The sequence below is a fragment of the Plectropomus leopardus genome, chromosome 5 (genome assembly GCF_008729295.1).
Source record: "Plectropomus leopardus isolate mb chromosome 5, YSFRI_Pleo_2.0, whole genome shotgun sequence".
Taxonomy (NCBI): domain Eukaryota; kingdom Metazoa; phylum Chordata; class Actinopteri; order Perciformes; family Serranidae; genus Plectropomus; species Plectropomus leopardus.
The window spans coordinates 8,171,987-8,188,758 of NC_056467.1; the positions used below are offsets into that span (position 1 = coordinate 8,171,987).

A 16,772-nucleotide genomic window follows, 5' to 3' on the forward strand; every position below is an offset into this window, starting at 1 on the left:
CCAGTCACACCTTCCATCTTTTGGTCTCTTCGGCTTTAGGGACCTAATTTAGTGTCCGAACGCAGCATGAGGACGGAAAAGCACAAGGGTCAAAAAGCAACTTTCATTTATTTTTGTGCATTTACAAACTGTCCTGGAACATGGCACTCTCGTTGTCAGACCTCATTGTCTCTGTTGCCAGATGACAGCGGAGTGAGTCATACATGGTAATTCAGCGCATACACAAATACACACAGGTAATACACACACTTAGTCACTCTCTCTTTTTCTGAATCCAGCTTTCAGACATCCTAAATTTTCCTTACCTCATTTGTTATTGCCAGTGGTGGAATATTACTAAGTACTTTTACTAGTACAATTTTCAAGTACTTGTACTTTACTTAAGTATTTTCTTTTCACATCACTTTATACTTTTACCCCACTACATTTCAGAGGGAAATGTTGTACTTTTTACTTCATTTCATTCATCTGACAGCTTTAGTTACTCTATAGATTAAGATTTTTGCATCAAAACATACCAGGAGTTTATAAAACTACTTATATACTTTGATGGACATTAAATTATTTAATTTATTTATTTAAAAAATATATATTTTTGGGGTGTTTTTTATACATTTTTGAGGAGTTTTTTTTCTATTTTTTTTCAATAATTAGATTTTTTTAATTTTTTTTTTTACATTTTTTCTGTTTTTCTTTTTAATAATTTGGGATATATTTTCTATTTTCTATTTATCATTTTGAGTTTATTGGGTGTTTTTTTGTTGTTTTTTTTTCATGATTTTTCTGCATTGGGAAGTTTTACTTTTAAAGTAATATTTTAGTGCAGGACTTTTACTTGTAATGGATACTTTCACAAGTTGGTATCAATACTTTTACTAAAGTAAAGGATCTGCATACTTTATCCATCACTGGTTATTTCCTGTTTTTTTGGAACACAGCAGCACTGAAACACAAGCCAAGGCTCCAGTGTTATGTGTATTTATACAGATATTAGAAGCAAACCTGCTAGACATGGAGTAAATTGGCCAATTATGGTACAGGCCCAGTGGAACAGCTTGTCTACATGACTGAGCATATAAATGATGAAATGAAGACGTGTGGAGATTCAGAGTGCTGAACATACACATCACAACCATCACTTCTAATGCCACCGATCACACAAAGAATCCATTTACACAGCGCAAGTACAAACTCAAGACCCACACACACACTTCTCAGTCTGGTGTGTAGTGGTGTGTGTCTGTCTGAGTGCATATTGATGGAGCAGCTGTTAGAGTCGCGGGGGAGTCATTGTCAACAAAACGAGACTTATCCAAAAGATGCTCTGAAGAGGATTCAATTTCTAGACATTAACAGAGAGACACAGATGAAGAGAGAACAAAGGCGGAAAATGGAGGTAAAAAGAGGTGAAGTTAGACGAGGGGGAAGAAAGGAGGGGTAAAAACAGAGATGGGGATCAAAAAGGTGACCTTCATCAGCGCTATCCAGATTACAGTATTGAAGCGAGATTTGAACACTCAGTTCCATATGTGGAGTTACAGGTGGCAGAGCTCAAGAGCCCAGGTCGATGCATGCTGATGGTCAGAAAAGATGGATGAGGTGCACATTTCCTGTGTGTGTGTGTGTGTGTGTGTGTGTGTGTGTGTGTGTGTGTGTGTGTGACTAAAAATCCCAGTATGAGGCTGGCCTTGTTCTAGATTCTTTTCTCAACAAATCACACAAAAAGATATGGAAGTCCAAACTTCCTTGTCTGTGGTACTTGAACCTATTCATTAATACGGAAGATACAAATCTTTAAAAAGTGTCTCAAAAATGTAGTTCTGTGTTTTGAAATAGAAGTTTTAGTTTCTATAACAGCTGGGCTATGTAGTTTTTAGCAAACTCAAGTAAATGTGCATTTATTGGGAACTATTTTCAGTAGCGGATTAATACATATCTGGTGCTTAGATGAGTATTTACAGCAACATGACAGTGGTGTTGTGCATAAAAACGCTTAAAGAGCAGAATCATTTTACTGGTTTATTTGTTAGGTAAATAGTGAAGTGAATGCATCAGTTTGTATCTTATGAATTTGAATGTGAGCGTCCAATCCAAGGGAGCCAATGACACTTGTTCTACAGGACCAGATGATGCGGCACCCAGCATACCGATACAACACCAGCATGGCTAATGCTGATGGCTCTTAAGACAACACAGCCACTGGTACAGCTGAAGGCATTTCATATTGATATGGAATTTTATGAACAAAATTAGTTGATTCCAAAAAAAAATCTTCATGCAAATCGTGCCTGTCAGCTATAAAAAAAAACCCCAATCTGAACATCAGCCAAATCAGCAACAAATCTGAAATGACACACTGAGTTGAAACATCTGACCAGTCTTGTAAAGTGAATCATCGCAAGGATTTATAAAAAAAAACCCCGAAAAAAACCCCAAAATACCACAAGACATAAACGTAAAAAAGGTCTTTTTTTTAATGTGAACTTCTTAATTCAAATTGCGAACTGTGAACGTGAACTAGCTCATTTTAATCTGAGTGAAGTGAACTTTGAGCTCCCTCTCATGAAGACTGAGTGTGCAGAACTCTGCAGGACTGTAAGTGAAATAGAGTCAAATAAATTACAGTGCACAGCCAAATCGTAATGAAAGAATATATCACCCAGTGCCATTATCAGACAGACTACACAAGAAATGCTTGTTCTTGGGGTCAGTGAATTTCTGGTTTTGATCTTTTTTAGGGGATTTGTCGCTCAAAGGAAAATACAAAATACAAAATCCTTTCAAGGATAATAATGACTCCAAATCAGAGGTTTTGCATGAGGGACACGGAGGAGTCTTCACCTTTACTTTTTTATATGCTGCATTAATGGATTGCTATGTAATACGCACTTTTTCTGACTCATTCCTTTCAGCGACCGATCAATTCACACCTATTTGATGTTCATGCTGCATAAATTAGGGGTCAGTCTGTTTTCAATTTATGAACATTTCCTGTGACTAGATGCCAAATTGACACATTTTGGAGATCTCGTCATGAACCACAAACCACTCTCTTCTCTTGCTGTCTTTCATTGGCAACTTATTCTGTCTTCTTTTTCTGACATTTCTCCTCACACCTTCCTCCTCCTCCTCCTCTCTCTATTTCCTTTATACCCCCATGTGTCCTCAGACTACTCAAAGCCTGTGCCCTAAGGGGCCCGGGGGAGGCACAAAAAACTCATACAAGGACAGAGAGACTTTAAAAAAAAAAAAAAAAAAAATCAATGAATTGAATTAATTCCACACAGAGAAGGAGAAAATAGCTATGACAGTCCAGATCTTTGCAGTGCTATTCTTCTCTGCCCCCAGCATGCCCATTAACCAATCTGAGTGGCAGAGTGAACCGAGCAACCTGGGGTTAGGGTTACGTGGTATCCGTGTATATGTTAAATCCGGCTATGGGCAAAGAAAAAGAGAAAGTACCGACACCATTTCACAGTATCTTCAAGTTCTGTTGGAAGTTTGACTTTGTGCAAGAATCAGCATGCTTCTACACTGCACATATGCAACATTTGCTCAGCAGGAAGAAAAAAGGTAGTGAAATAAAGAAGAGATACAAAAAGAGAAACTGGATGTATAGAAAAGACTTAATAAGAATTTCATACCTGCATCCTCTCCAGCATATCGAAGAACTCTGCAGACTGAAAAAGACAGAGGAAGATTACTAAACATCTAAAGCAGGGTGCAATACTGCTAAACTTTGACTCTCAGAGTGCAAAAATACAAGAGCAGAGTCAGCGTCCTTTTGTTTCCCTCTTTTAATTTACACTTTAAACAAGTTTTACGATGCTCAAAGCATAACCAAAATGTCTGACTTTAAAGGTCTTACATCGGTGACATTGGTGGTGACAGCAGTGTAGATTGCCAGCAAGCTCACTGTGTACAACTCTCTTTCACAGTTTAAACTTAGCAGTGTCAAGAGGGCACGGCAGGGTAGAGGCTTCCAGCCTCACACCCGCATGCACACACACTGATAAGCAACCACTTCCTCGGAAACACACAAACACATGCATCCTTGAGTGCGTTCACACGCCTCTGTCCCCGGGGGCGTCAAGTTTTGTGTCTTTGTGCTCACATTTTGGCACATACACGCAGAACGTGTAAACCAAATGTGTGCAGGGTGGTTTAGGTTAAAGATTTACTCTTCCGCCAACATTGGTGTGTATATGCAGGTTTTTTTTAATACAGGAAAAAAACCCTAAAAATAAGAAATGGACTCCATTCTGATTGCCAGTAGAAAAGTATGACTTCCTTTAGCCATGGAAAAACTGACTTAATAATGGGAAAATAATTCTTCAAAATATGGGCACAATTTAGTAAATTTCTTGAAAGTTACCTACCAAGATATGTCGACACTTAAGAACATGAAGTAATGTATTTAAACAAGGTAATATAACTCAATAAAACTGCTACCTAAGAATCATATGAAATGTGTGTGTGTGTTTTTAATTTTTGTTTTGTTTTGTTTAGTTTTTGTGCCTTGGTTGTGTTTTTGTTTGTTGTTTATGTAAACTTTGTTTGTATGTTCATCTATTGTATTTTATTGTCCTGAAAAACCACAATAAATATAAGTGAGAAAAAAAGAGAAAAAAGGAAAGTATGAATTCTGTTTTTTAAGATTTTTACGTTGAGTGTCAGACATACCAGACAGCAGGGTTAGTAAACAAAAGAGAGCCGCATGGAGGAGAGTAAAAATGTTCCAGTAGTAACTTAACATACCTAAACGTTAGCTACCAAACTTTAAGTTAAGTATGTTACTTCAAGTTAAGTACACAACATGCATAACATGACAACAACATATGTAACTTTATGTCAACAGGATTATGTCAACATTACAGTAACTAAACCCCACATTTTTGGCTTCAGTGCCCCCTCCCTGGAATATGGAAAAAGTCTTAAAAATGGGCTGGGAGGGCGGTTATGACACGGCCAGTCACCCAATCGTGCCACCTCTCGATCCACAGCACCTTCCTTACCCCCTCCAAAACAACCCACTTCTCAGAGTCTGCAGTGTCAGAGGACCCTTTCTTTTCGAGAGGACAGGGTGGAGTGTGGGGTTGGGTAGTCAGTTGGTGACAGCGTCAATGGGGTGGCAATAGGGGGCTCTGTTGGTGAAGAAAGCGGGCTCCTGCTATCAGAATCAGCCAAAAGCAAAATTCACACATTGGGATTTCAACCTTTAGAGGGCAGTCACTTTGCATATTTATACACAATATGTGGAATTTTAATACTCAACAACGGTACTAAATGTTCATACATATTGCTTTTCAACTGAAAAAAAGGTTTGGGGGCTTAGTTACTTTTTAAGTAATTAATTTCACGTTAAATTAACATGAAGACATCATTTGTTGGGCACTAATTCTTTAGATATCATTCACACCGCTGTGTAAGGATTTGTTGCATATTTCTATTACAACCGATAGGAACCATTAAATACTTGCAACTTCTGCAAAGTCATTTGTCCCAAGAAGAGTGTGACCTTTCTGGTATAAAGACAAAGGCCAGATGTTACTGAGTGTTAGGGGTTTCTTTGTCTAGTGGGAAAAGTGCTCAAGTGTGTCAACTGTACATGTACATGTAGGTGAGATGTCAATTCATGGCACCAAACTGAACTTCTTGTTAAAAAGGAGGAAATTCAGAAAAGCCTTCCTGGTAAAGAATCTATCTTCAAATGGCTACGACACAGTGCACTGCTGTTGAATCATGTTGTACCCAATAAAAAAAACTAAAAGGTCACACTTCCACAGATAAAAATATAACCACACTTTACTTTGACAGCCAATACTACATGTTGAGATGCACAGTCACACTAATAAATTCACCAGTCTGGATCAATCATAAAACACAAAGCAAGAGGAACCGGGAAATATATGCCTTACCAATGAGTTGTGCCTCCTTAAACAAGAAGTCTATTAAAGTGTTTTACAGCCCTTTGACTGACTGTATTCTAGCGGTAAAAAACTGTAAATGACTACATTTTGACAGCACTACTGTCATAAAAGCTCACGTTATTCTCTACACTCGTTACCTGCACTTATCATTACCACTCCCCCAGCAGACATAACATGCACACACATACACAGAGCTTATCAAGGAGTTAATATTAACCAGTTAAAGGTGTTGTAAGTCGATACAGCGCTGTGACCTGGACCTGCAGAGTCAACACCACACACAGTCACACCAACAATAAGCACAGCTGTCTTTAGCCGTTAGATAGCAACTGTGGCAGCCAGCATGTGCTCTCAGCCAACTGCACATTTAATCATGAGGTGTGTGTTTGTGTGTGTGTGCTCAGTCTAATGGTTACTAGGATCATATGAGGGTGGCAAGAGGGAGGGAGGAGGTGTATTCCTAAAAGGCAGTCTTAGTTTGTGTCTTCTCTGAGTCTATTGAGATGTGAGCGGGACGTCATCACACACTGTTGACCATGACAGTTTAAAAGACGCACTGATGCGGCTTGTCCTGGCAGTATTTCAGTGGCCTGTAGAGCTGACAGTGTGTTCAATCATCATCTACATCCCCTGCAGTAACAAGCGCAGACAAGAGCAAGGACAAGAGACACATATCTGTCTTTCTGCTTCACTGTCAATCTAAAAGCACCTGGTTGTCTTTATTTTCTGTCCTTGCACTTTGTTCTTTTATCCAAGTGTCTCACTGTGCTAATTTGTCCTCTCTGGTCTCCTAACGCTCTATTATCTCTTCTGTCCCGTGACTGTGTCTTATTTCCTCCCCTTTTCTCTCTTCCCCTACTCTTCTTTCTCGCTGTGCGTTTTGTCTCTAGGTCTCTTTCTCCCTTTAGCCCAGCAACAACATCTGCATCTCTTATCTCCCATGGCAACCCACAGTGACTATCACAGACTGCAGGCAGATCAGATCGGCTGCCTGCCTGACTGACAGATTCATTGGCTGCTAGAATTCACACATATTCATGTAAAGTCACGCACATAATCATCCGCACACTGACAGCGATGATGAGAAGTCACAGACAGGGACAGTGGTCTCCCTTTCTCATCATGTTATCTTCAGAATTACTAAAACTGAATATTACAGAAAGGAATTAAATGGGAACAAGATAAATCTGTGTGGTTCTCCTATGATTTTTTTTTGTTTGTTTTTTTTAATTTTTTATTGTTCATTTATTTTCTCTTGTCTTTGGTCTTACTAAATCCAACTCATGAGTAGTATACATAGCATGTATAAAAATGGACAATATTAAACCTCCCCAAAACAGAAGCCAAAACATCTTGATCAGTAGTTCTTATCACATCAATGTGTGTTTAAGTGTTTGTTTTTCTATTACGTTTGGCTTAAATCAGTTATGCTATAGAGACTACAGAGAGAATCTCTCTATTGACTTTGACATTGACATTTACATTCCCTGACAAACAATAATAAAAAGCCTAAAAGCTGCTGTGTAATGGAATACACTGCCAACAGTGTAAAGAACCCAGAACAAAGTATTTATAAGCTGCCGAGCTGAAAAACTGAGCTTATAAGAGGACAAAAGTGGATATAAAAGTGTGGGATCAGCAGAGAGAATGGGGGAAAACTGTGGGATCCTGACACTTATCAGCAAGTATTTTCCTAATCTGACCAGACATACTGTAGAGGTTGAAGCTTGCTATTACTTTTCCTCTCTGGGAGACCATAAGGTGCTAAAATAATCCTTTGTCATGTTGATATCTAATGCTTTTAGCTAGCCACAGGCATTTTGTGTGCTTCCAGGGTTTGCACTATGTCTCTATAAAAAAGGGATGTGAAATGACAGAAATATGGGTGTCAGTCATCATGCTCGCGACCAATGGTGCTCCAAATGGCGTCACCAGTGCAAAACGGCAGCAGCCGTAAGTTAGTGGTAACACGTCATCCATTTTTATATACAGTCTATGTTACCACAGGTAGTTCTATTTGAGACAACCTTGTTAAAATACCTGCACCTTAGCTAAAGTCAGCACCATCCTAGCATGACCGGACGGTGCAGCCATACTCGTCTCTCACGCCCACAACAATACTCCTCTGGATCAATGGGGAGATGAAGCGATGAGCCTGAGCTCACACTTACAGCAAGACACAAACACCCTTATATCCTTATAGTGCAGCTTTGTCAGATACCTGGAACACTGGGTGTTATCTGCACTGACATACACCTGATTTTGATGCATCAGTCAATACTGTTCTGGCTTGGTCGCTGTGTTATGAAATATTGTTGTGAAATACTTCACATGTGGGTGTAAATCTGCTAAAAATATGACATAACACTGTAGAAGTTTCACAGATGCAGTGCTTGTTCCCCTGCCATTGTTTTCAAACTAAGAACATTACTGTTAAGTTGACAGTAGTCAGAAGTTGTATTTACACGATAATCAGCATGCTGCTGCCGAGCAGTGAAGGGATGAATGGCAGACAGACTCTCCAGAGATAATTGCTTACTTTTGGGTAAGTTGCTACCTAAAACACATGGAGAATTGCTGAACTGGTAAACTACCACAGTAAACAACTGTGTGGTTGTTTCTTGAGTCAAAATGCAGACTTACCTCAGCAATAGTTGCCGTAACATCTGAGCCCTCTGATGTCTCTGCCTTATCCTGACCTCCCTTCTACATTTAGGAAGTGACTTCCCTCTCACTCCCTTTTAATATGCATTTTGCCTTTTAACACCTAGAACTTCAACAGGAAAGTCAAGTCACGCAGCAAACTCATGTGGAAACAGAACAAGTTATTCCAGTGTGCATGTGTCAACACAAAACATACGCACTACCACAGTAGGTCAGCCGTGTGGGCTTGTCTAAGATTTGTTTTGCTGAATCAGCAGCAGTGTCTTTGAAGCTTGACTTTTAAAGTTCGCTCCAGGCACTGATTTAACCCCTAGAGACTCATCTCTGTTCAACAGAATTATGTATTTAGAAGTTTTTTTTTCCATGATAAAATTGCCTTCATGTCTTAAAAAAGCATAAATGTGACTCTACACCTTTGCTTTTGAATGCAAGAATCTCTGAATATGTAATCAGCCCCACCTTGAGGCGTTCACACACAGCTCCAGAATACCAGCTCACTTTAGTTTGCTCAATGAACACACAAAACTCTGCTCGTGCACAGTAAAAGAAAACATAAGCCTTCAGCTTCACAAGGACATCAAACAGCTAATAATGTGTTGCTGATGTTAGATAAACCCAATCGCCAGCTCTGACAAGTTGAAGTGAAGGTGAAACTTGACTTGCTAAATACAATACAAAGCTACAGCTGCTTCTCCATGTTTTGCCATAAAGTTATGGAAAGCCCTGCCCCGCAAGGTGACAGGATTGGTTCCTTAGATATGTGATGTCACAAATCCTGAAAGTTTAAATTCCAATTTCTGAGACTGTCATTGCTACACTGCAGGAAGAAACACTTGTCCTAACCACTGAAAAAAACCCATAAAGACAAAATATCCTCACATGCAACATACATTTGCAGTGCAGTCTCGTCATACTGCAGAATTTCTGACCTTCCAGGAGACTCATCTTTATGGCCGCTGTGTTAGAGGGGCAATGCTAATAACTGCACTGCGTAGCAACGGCTTATTGTCTCTGCAATCAGGTGAGAATGTTTTTGTATTTATGGGTAGTGCAATATTCAGCAAATGTACCTGAAATTTACCTCAGAGGATTAGATGAGACTGAGACTCTAAACCCAAAAAATGTTTATTAACATGTGCTGACCAATCCAAGAAGCAGGACAAATGTTTTTGAGGAAAGCCAACGTAATGTAATTTACTGTAGTAGTGTAAGTAACTGCACACAGGGTTCCTGCAGTTTAAGGCATGGTATATTTAAGGCATTTAAGATTTTTTTAATGCAACTTGGAATTAAGTTTAAGACTAATTTTCTAAAAACGTAAATTGAAGAGGGGCAATAATTTGCCCAAATGTTTACTGCAACATAAAACATGACTTTTTGTCCAGTGAGGACTTTAGATTATCTAAATCAAATGTTTTAAAAAAAACCCAATCCTGTGTTTTAGAGCAAAACACAGGGAAGATAATCAATATATTACATTATCATAAAAGTATGTATTTGGTTTACCAGCAGAAGTGGGAAATATCTATCTGGATTTTCTGTTTTTCACTCTGCATGAGAGATTCCACTGCTTGGATTCCCATCATGAGTACAAGAAGATGAATTTATTAGATTATTTAATAAAAAAATAGATTTTACTTGGAAACATCTGAAAAAAAAAACCCAAAACGTATATGTAAACGCTTTTTTAAGATGTTTGAAAGTTGATTTAATACCAATTAAGGCCTTGCTTTTAGATTAATGAATTCAATGCCTTTTAGGAATTTTTAAGGGTCTGTAGGAACCCTGACTGCACATTATACTTCGTTCGGCATGTTTTTTTCTCTCATACACAATTTTCTCTTGATAGATTGATGTGATTTCCTGAAACTGTGATTTCAGGAAATTATGGGCTTCAAAACTTTCTTACCAGCGTGACATGATTATCTGACCATTAGGCCACACTCACAGCAAAATTGTGGGTTGTGATTGATAATTACAAGAAATCAACCACCCATCAATAGGAAAATTTGACGTCGTCTGGCCTGAGTTATATTTTTGTAATATATTTTCTGTCGTATGTTACAGGGTCATTTCCTGTGTTGGCCTCACCATATTTTCAATCAATCAGTTTTTCTTACCAAGAGCAAACTTTGCCTTCCTGTTCCTCTCCTCCTCTCTGTGCTATCTCCCTCTGTGTTGTCTTCAGCAGATTCAATAATGATGGCTTAGTTCAAGGTGACATACTGCAGAAAGTGGCTCCCTCTTGCAGGAGCCGTCATCTTTTTCCTGTATATCACCCTGCTAATCTGCCTCCCTGCAAAATGTATCCTCTCTTTTATCATGCTAGAGGAAAAATGAAAAATTCTTCAGCTGTGGAACCCGTGCAGTGCAGTGTAAGTAATGAATGTTGGAAAACATCAACACCTTCATATTAATAGTAAAATGCCTTTTTCTATATGTGATGCACTATGATATGTCACTACATGACAGTCTGACAGCACCTGAGAAAGATGATCTTCTCCAGTCTGACGGATTTAATTTGTATTCATATTTGCTTTTGTTTTGCTCTGATATTCTTTTCAATTTGCCGAGTCACAGCTTTGACTTCTCAAGAGTTCTCTTTGATGACACCATTCGATTGAATGTCACAATTTGTGGTCATGAGAGCTACTGAGAATAAAGCTGCCAATCTTTTGCCACTGTAGCTGGTAGAGGCAGACGCAGAGGGGGACTTCTGCCTTAATATCTTCAACTTTATGTCATTCAGATTGTAATTTATGTCTATGGTATTTATCCTACTAAAGCGACAGAGCGCATTTAAGTCACGCTCCCTGCAGAGGGGAAACCAATCATTGCTCTCCATTGACTTCTTATTGCACAACAGTAACTTCATATCATTAACATCTGCTGGCAAACAACAACAAAAAGCAAACATAAAAGCTAATATGTGTTGGCATGCACTACTAACATGCCAAAGAATCCTCCACAAGTTGCCAAACATTAACAGAAAGATGTGAGAAATCAGCAGGAAGATAAAATCAGTCACCCTCAACAGTTGTTATGGTTTCAGAATGATGAAGACAGTTGGAGAATAATTAGACATGAAATAGTATGAGGGTTTGACAGAATGATGTTTTTCCTTTTCATCTATCATGTTTCTTTTTCTAAATGATGTGCAGATTTTTAGGCATTCTCTTATCTCAAATGGCTTGAGAAATGGTGTCAGTAACTGCCGCTACACCACAGCATAATTCAAATACTATTTTATAACAGCACCTTTTATTTGCAATAGGAGACCCAACTCAAGCACTCATACCAAAACTGCAAATGAAAGTAGTCTAATAAGGGGGACATAAAAAATGGAGAGATTATGATCAGGCTCTTATTTCCTCATCCTCCAGAGGCAATTTAACAAATATCAGCATTTATATTACACAGACATTAAAAAAAGGATTACATCACTCCATGCCTGGAGGAGCATTCACTGCAAAATGTCTCCTCCATGTTTACTTTCTCTGAAAGCAATATTTGAAATTCTGAAGAATCTTACTTGAGCAGAATCTGCCCGAACCTAAATCATGCAAGGTGCCCGAGATGTAGAATTTTGTAATAACTAATTCAGTATAGTGAAAGTAGATATTCCGATAGATGCAAATCGAATATTGACGTTTTTAGGCTTTGAAATCTAAATTCTGTAGACAAACAAGGAACTGGTGCCATGAATTAAAAAATGTAATTAAATGTTGTGACGTAAAACAACAGCATAACCTGTAAAAAATCAAAAAGCCCAGTTATGTAAAATATATGTCATGTTGTTAACTTCACATAGTTGTGACATGGCAGTTTGTCACTGTCTGTAAACTGCTCTGCCTCAGGATTTCTCACTGAGGATAATCAAAATCAATAGACTTTTGAATAGGCCTAAAGGTCTAAAGGGGAAAATGTGTCAATTAAAACCTCTGCAAATCAATATCAATCTAAAAATGTGTGTGTATGCAGTATATGCACGTACACATGAATGTGTGTGTGTCCTACCTTCATGCTGGGCGGAGCAGTGCGGGGCGGTGAGGGGGGACATTCTCCCAGGGGGACGTTAGAAATGTTCAGCAGCTCCTGTTTCCTGGAGAGAGGACAAAATGAGGAGTAAACAAGAGTGATTGATGTGCCTAAACGTCGAAATGTTCCAAATTTTATAAAAGGTCGGCCATCCTCATTTGCGTACGCAGTGCACTTTCACAGTAATTTGATTAGGCTGATGCACTGCCCTTCCCTTTTTTAAGTGTGCGGATAAAGGACATCTTAGACCACTATTTCCCCTCTGATTATCCGTCATCTTATTTGTGGCTTGCCATGCACTTGCCATTAGCTTAACGACAAAAGACATCTCAATTCCCTTGTGTCACGTCTTCTTTTTGTCGTAACTTGGCGTGACCTCGGTACAAAGAAAGTAGCAAAAATAAAAAAAATAATGACACTCAAATATAAAACAGTAACTTATTCCGCTAGCATGTTTTGTCTGTAAAAAGCACTATTGTTGTCTATTAAAAACACAAAAAATACATTGCATAACTGAGGCATAATTAAGAAGGTCATATGTGCTCCTTTGTCGAACAATAATGAACATCTTGCTGGAGTTGGCTAACTGCTGAATAAAGATTTAAACCCAAAGCAATTAACTCACTTAACTGTACAATTCTGTCTAAAGTTTTATTGTAGCTATAATTTTAAAGTGAGCCAAAGAGCCTCTTGTAAATATGCAGTGAAGTATCAGATGGCTCTGTGCTGTTTTCATTTGCTCTCTGGAGTCTCTGGGGCTGTCAATGAGACTTTAAAAGAAGTCCTTTGGGGCTTGAAGCCTCTTCTCATCTTTAATGCTTTTTCTCTGCAGCCCACTCAGAAGCATGAGTGCACATTAATGATCCTGGATGTGAAAGGTTGAGCTGTCACTGGGAGACAGACAGAAGATTAGCTTAGCCACAAAAAAATCAAATACTGCCATCTATCTGGATAAAATACAGTGTTTTTTCACTGAACACGTGGTGATGGGCGACTAAATGTGTGATCATGATCACGGAATTTTATAAAGACGCAAAGAGAACATGAAGCATGAAGCACTTAAAACCAAATTTTCTCTCTGCCTACATATACAAACCTACTTCAGTAAGGCTTGTTGGATGTAAATTGGTGGCTATATGTTTATCCCACAACCATATTAGTGAGGCCTTTTGTCATGAAACTATATACAATATATCTGATCAAATCTGACTGATACCGACAAACAAAAGTCATAGATGTAGTGCTGCCGAAGCACACAGAAACAAAACTTAAAAACACAAGGAATTATCGGTCATAATATTGACTTTTACAATTTGTTGACTGAATCCTGACATCAACTCACACATTTAGTAACATACAAGTAAACAATCAACCAAAAGTTCCCTGAAGCTGCCAGAGCGGCTCAGTAAATGAAATCATTTTCTCCTAGACTATGGTAAGTAAAGTAAAATAAATGTATAAATAATACAAATAAAGCTAACTGTATATGAAATATGCATCACTCTTCTGACTTTGTTTTTATGTATTTCTGAAGAAATATTACAATGTCAGCCAGCTTGTTAAACTTGTCCATCTTGTGCAGCATCCATAATGCAAAATGTAGTTACATTTTCATAGTCTAAAATGTACAATGAGAAGATGTGTAGTTATAGATGAGCTTGACCTCTTCCTGCACCACAACTTTTCATCAGAATGGATGTTTCTGATGCGTCTTCATTTGCTCAGCACAAGTAAATGAATCAAAGGCGCATAATTGTACTCATTTGCCCATATTACTGCTTAATGCTACGCTAATTACAACCTACTACATCCATGTGTTGCTTGACTGGTTATCTAGATGTTTGACTGACTGCTGTATGATAATCTGAACATGATGAAACAATAAGGCCGATTCACACAGTATTACCTGGGGACCTTATGTGATTAAGAAAAAAATAATTTTGTGGCTTGCATTCACACAGGAAAAGGAAAGTCTGCATTTTACACAAATTTACTGACAATACCTTCCAGACATAACACACAAAACCCCACTCTGCACAACACAGAAACACTACACAGAAACAGAAACACCACTGGCAGTAATGCACATTTTTACCGCCTTTTATCTTTTTTGTTTAAATGTAGTTTAAACAAACTTAACAGTTAATATCAATGGGTCTGCATCAGCCTCCTGCTGCCAAAATACTGTTAAAATATTCATTTACAGTTACACTTACAGTTTAAATCCATGCCTGCGAAGCTTCACACACATTCAAAAATAGTGCCACAAGTTCTATCTGACCAAATCACTCCCCTTCTGTTCCTAAGATATAACGATGATATAACAATGAGTGTGAATGATATCACTGTGAAACTGACCTCAGATCTTTTGGATATAAAATGTCACCACTTTCTAATTTTATTCTATTAGGCATTTATTTGAAATGTTTTCATTACTTAGCCTATGAATTCTTGTGTCAAATTTGAAGAAATTCCCTCAAGGTGTTCCTGAGGTATCACATTCAAGAGAATGTGACAGATTGGGTCAAAGTGACCTTTGACTAAAGGCCCTTTGTGTTTGGTGAAATATGGCAGCTGATTAGCAGTGGAGTTTTCAAATAACAAATCATGGAGATCTGCATGGATTAAGATCACAGCTGACCTCCGCAGGCCCGCGGAGATGTATGTTTTCTGTGAATGGGGCTTTAGTCTGTCTGGTGTTTGTAAAGTTGTCACCACAGGGGCAGTGGTTACATCCTACAAAACAAGCTACTACGCAAGACTACACAAAAAGCTATATCAGGTTTTATGTCAAATAAATTGATTAGTAGCCAGTAAAATAGACGACACGTTGAATTCACGTCTACTCCATAGTCGAACCAGACTCTGTATTTCTACCAGTGTAAAAAAGCTGCAACTGATCACTTCAGAGTTAGGATGAGAGCACAAGAAACTATAGTTTAAATTGAGTGCTTGTTTGAAATTAATATACCCCTTGTTTAACTTCATTAGCTGGAATTATAGTACCTCGTTCTCCATTATCTCATGTGCTGTGTCAAGTGGCTGTGAACAGCAAAAACGCTAAGTCGCACTCAGTATAAAAAGGTGAAAGGGCAAACTTGAGGCAGCTTGCTGTTGTCAAGGAGAGAAATGAGAGGTGCAGAGATCTGTTTCCGCCCTTTTCCTCTGTTGAATTTAGTCAAAAATGCTCTTTGGAGTTTGAATAGCCATCTAAATTTCTACCTGAGGCTCAAAGACGCCCAAATAAATAGGGAAAGCAACACCAGAGCCTCCCTCAGTCACCACAGGCCAAACCCAAATTCCTTTTCAACACCATTCATTCCTCTGTCCGGAGGAAAAGCTCGCTCCGGCTGGCTCTTTCCACAGGTTCAGCTTTTCACACAATACACCACTGTGTTGCCCTGTGTGTGAAATACTGCAGTATGTTATCTCACAGTAGCCAAAGGTGGACAATGTTTGAATGAGCATCATAAGGCAAGACAGACTGAGAGTTTATAAATCTGAAAAACAAAACCAAACATGGTTTCAGGTGGACACTGTCCATTGTTCTCTTTGTTCTCTTCAGTCTGAGGTAAAGAGGACACTGTGTGCTCCCCACCACTGACCTGTGAAAAGGAAAAGCTTGTTAAGACCACTGTCCCTGGGGCGGATCCTTGCTGCGTGTCTCTACAGCTGCCCTAAATGGACACGAGGAAAACACCTTTTTTTCTGCGCTACACACTGACTCACACCTGCACACAGAGCGATGCTGTTTCCAGAGGAAATTGTTGTGTGTCTGTGAGAGAGAGAAAGACGAGGAGCTGCTGTCCTTGCAGCCTTGACTGTTTCTGTGGCGATGAAACAACAGCTACGTCACTGCCACCGACTCCCACAAAGGATGGGAGGGAAGCAGGGAGGGAGCGCACATACTGGGACAGCAGGAGGGAGGAAGCTAAGAAACAGTTTAGCGAGATTAGGTCATGGACAAAGTGAGTCAGAGGAGGGAACTGTGGAAAGAGGGTGAGATGAGACGTGTGCTGTCGAGACACTGGAAGGTGCTTTGTATATAACAGCAACATCAAATGTCAGCCCAGTATCCCCACGAACTATGTTTACATTAAAAGGTTCAGCACCTCACGATTTCTGTCCAATACTAACGCT

At 38.9% G+C, this 16,772-nt stretch overlaps 1 protein-coding gene across 7 annotated transcripts in view; it reads right to left on the reverse strand.

Annotated features, from left to right (window-relative positions):
* LOC121943293 (rap1 GTPase-activating protein 2-like) overlaps nt 1–16,772 on the reverse strand; it is a 109,581-nt gene that overhangs the window by 16,016 nt on the left and 76,793 nt on the right. For 5 of the 7 annotated variants that reach the window (XM_042486799.1, XM_042486796.1, XM_042486795.1 and 2 more), the window contains 2 exons: nt 12,612–12,696; nt 3,645–3,680 (listed from right to left, as the gene is read on the reverse strand). In XM_042486799.1, coding sequence (XP_042342733.1) covers nt 3,645–3,680; nt 12,612–12,617 — 42 coding nt within the window. In that variant the 5' untranslated portion in view covers nt 12,618–12,696. Of the gene's footprint in view, nt 1–3,644; nt 3,681–3,868; nt 3,930–8,573; nt 8,678–12,611; nt 12,697–16,772 lie in introns of those variants that run through there. The other 2 variants (XM_042486797.1, XM_042486798.1) reach the window with 2 other exon arrangements.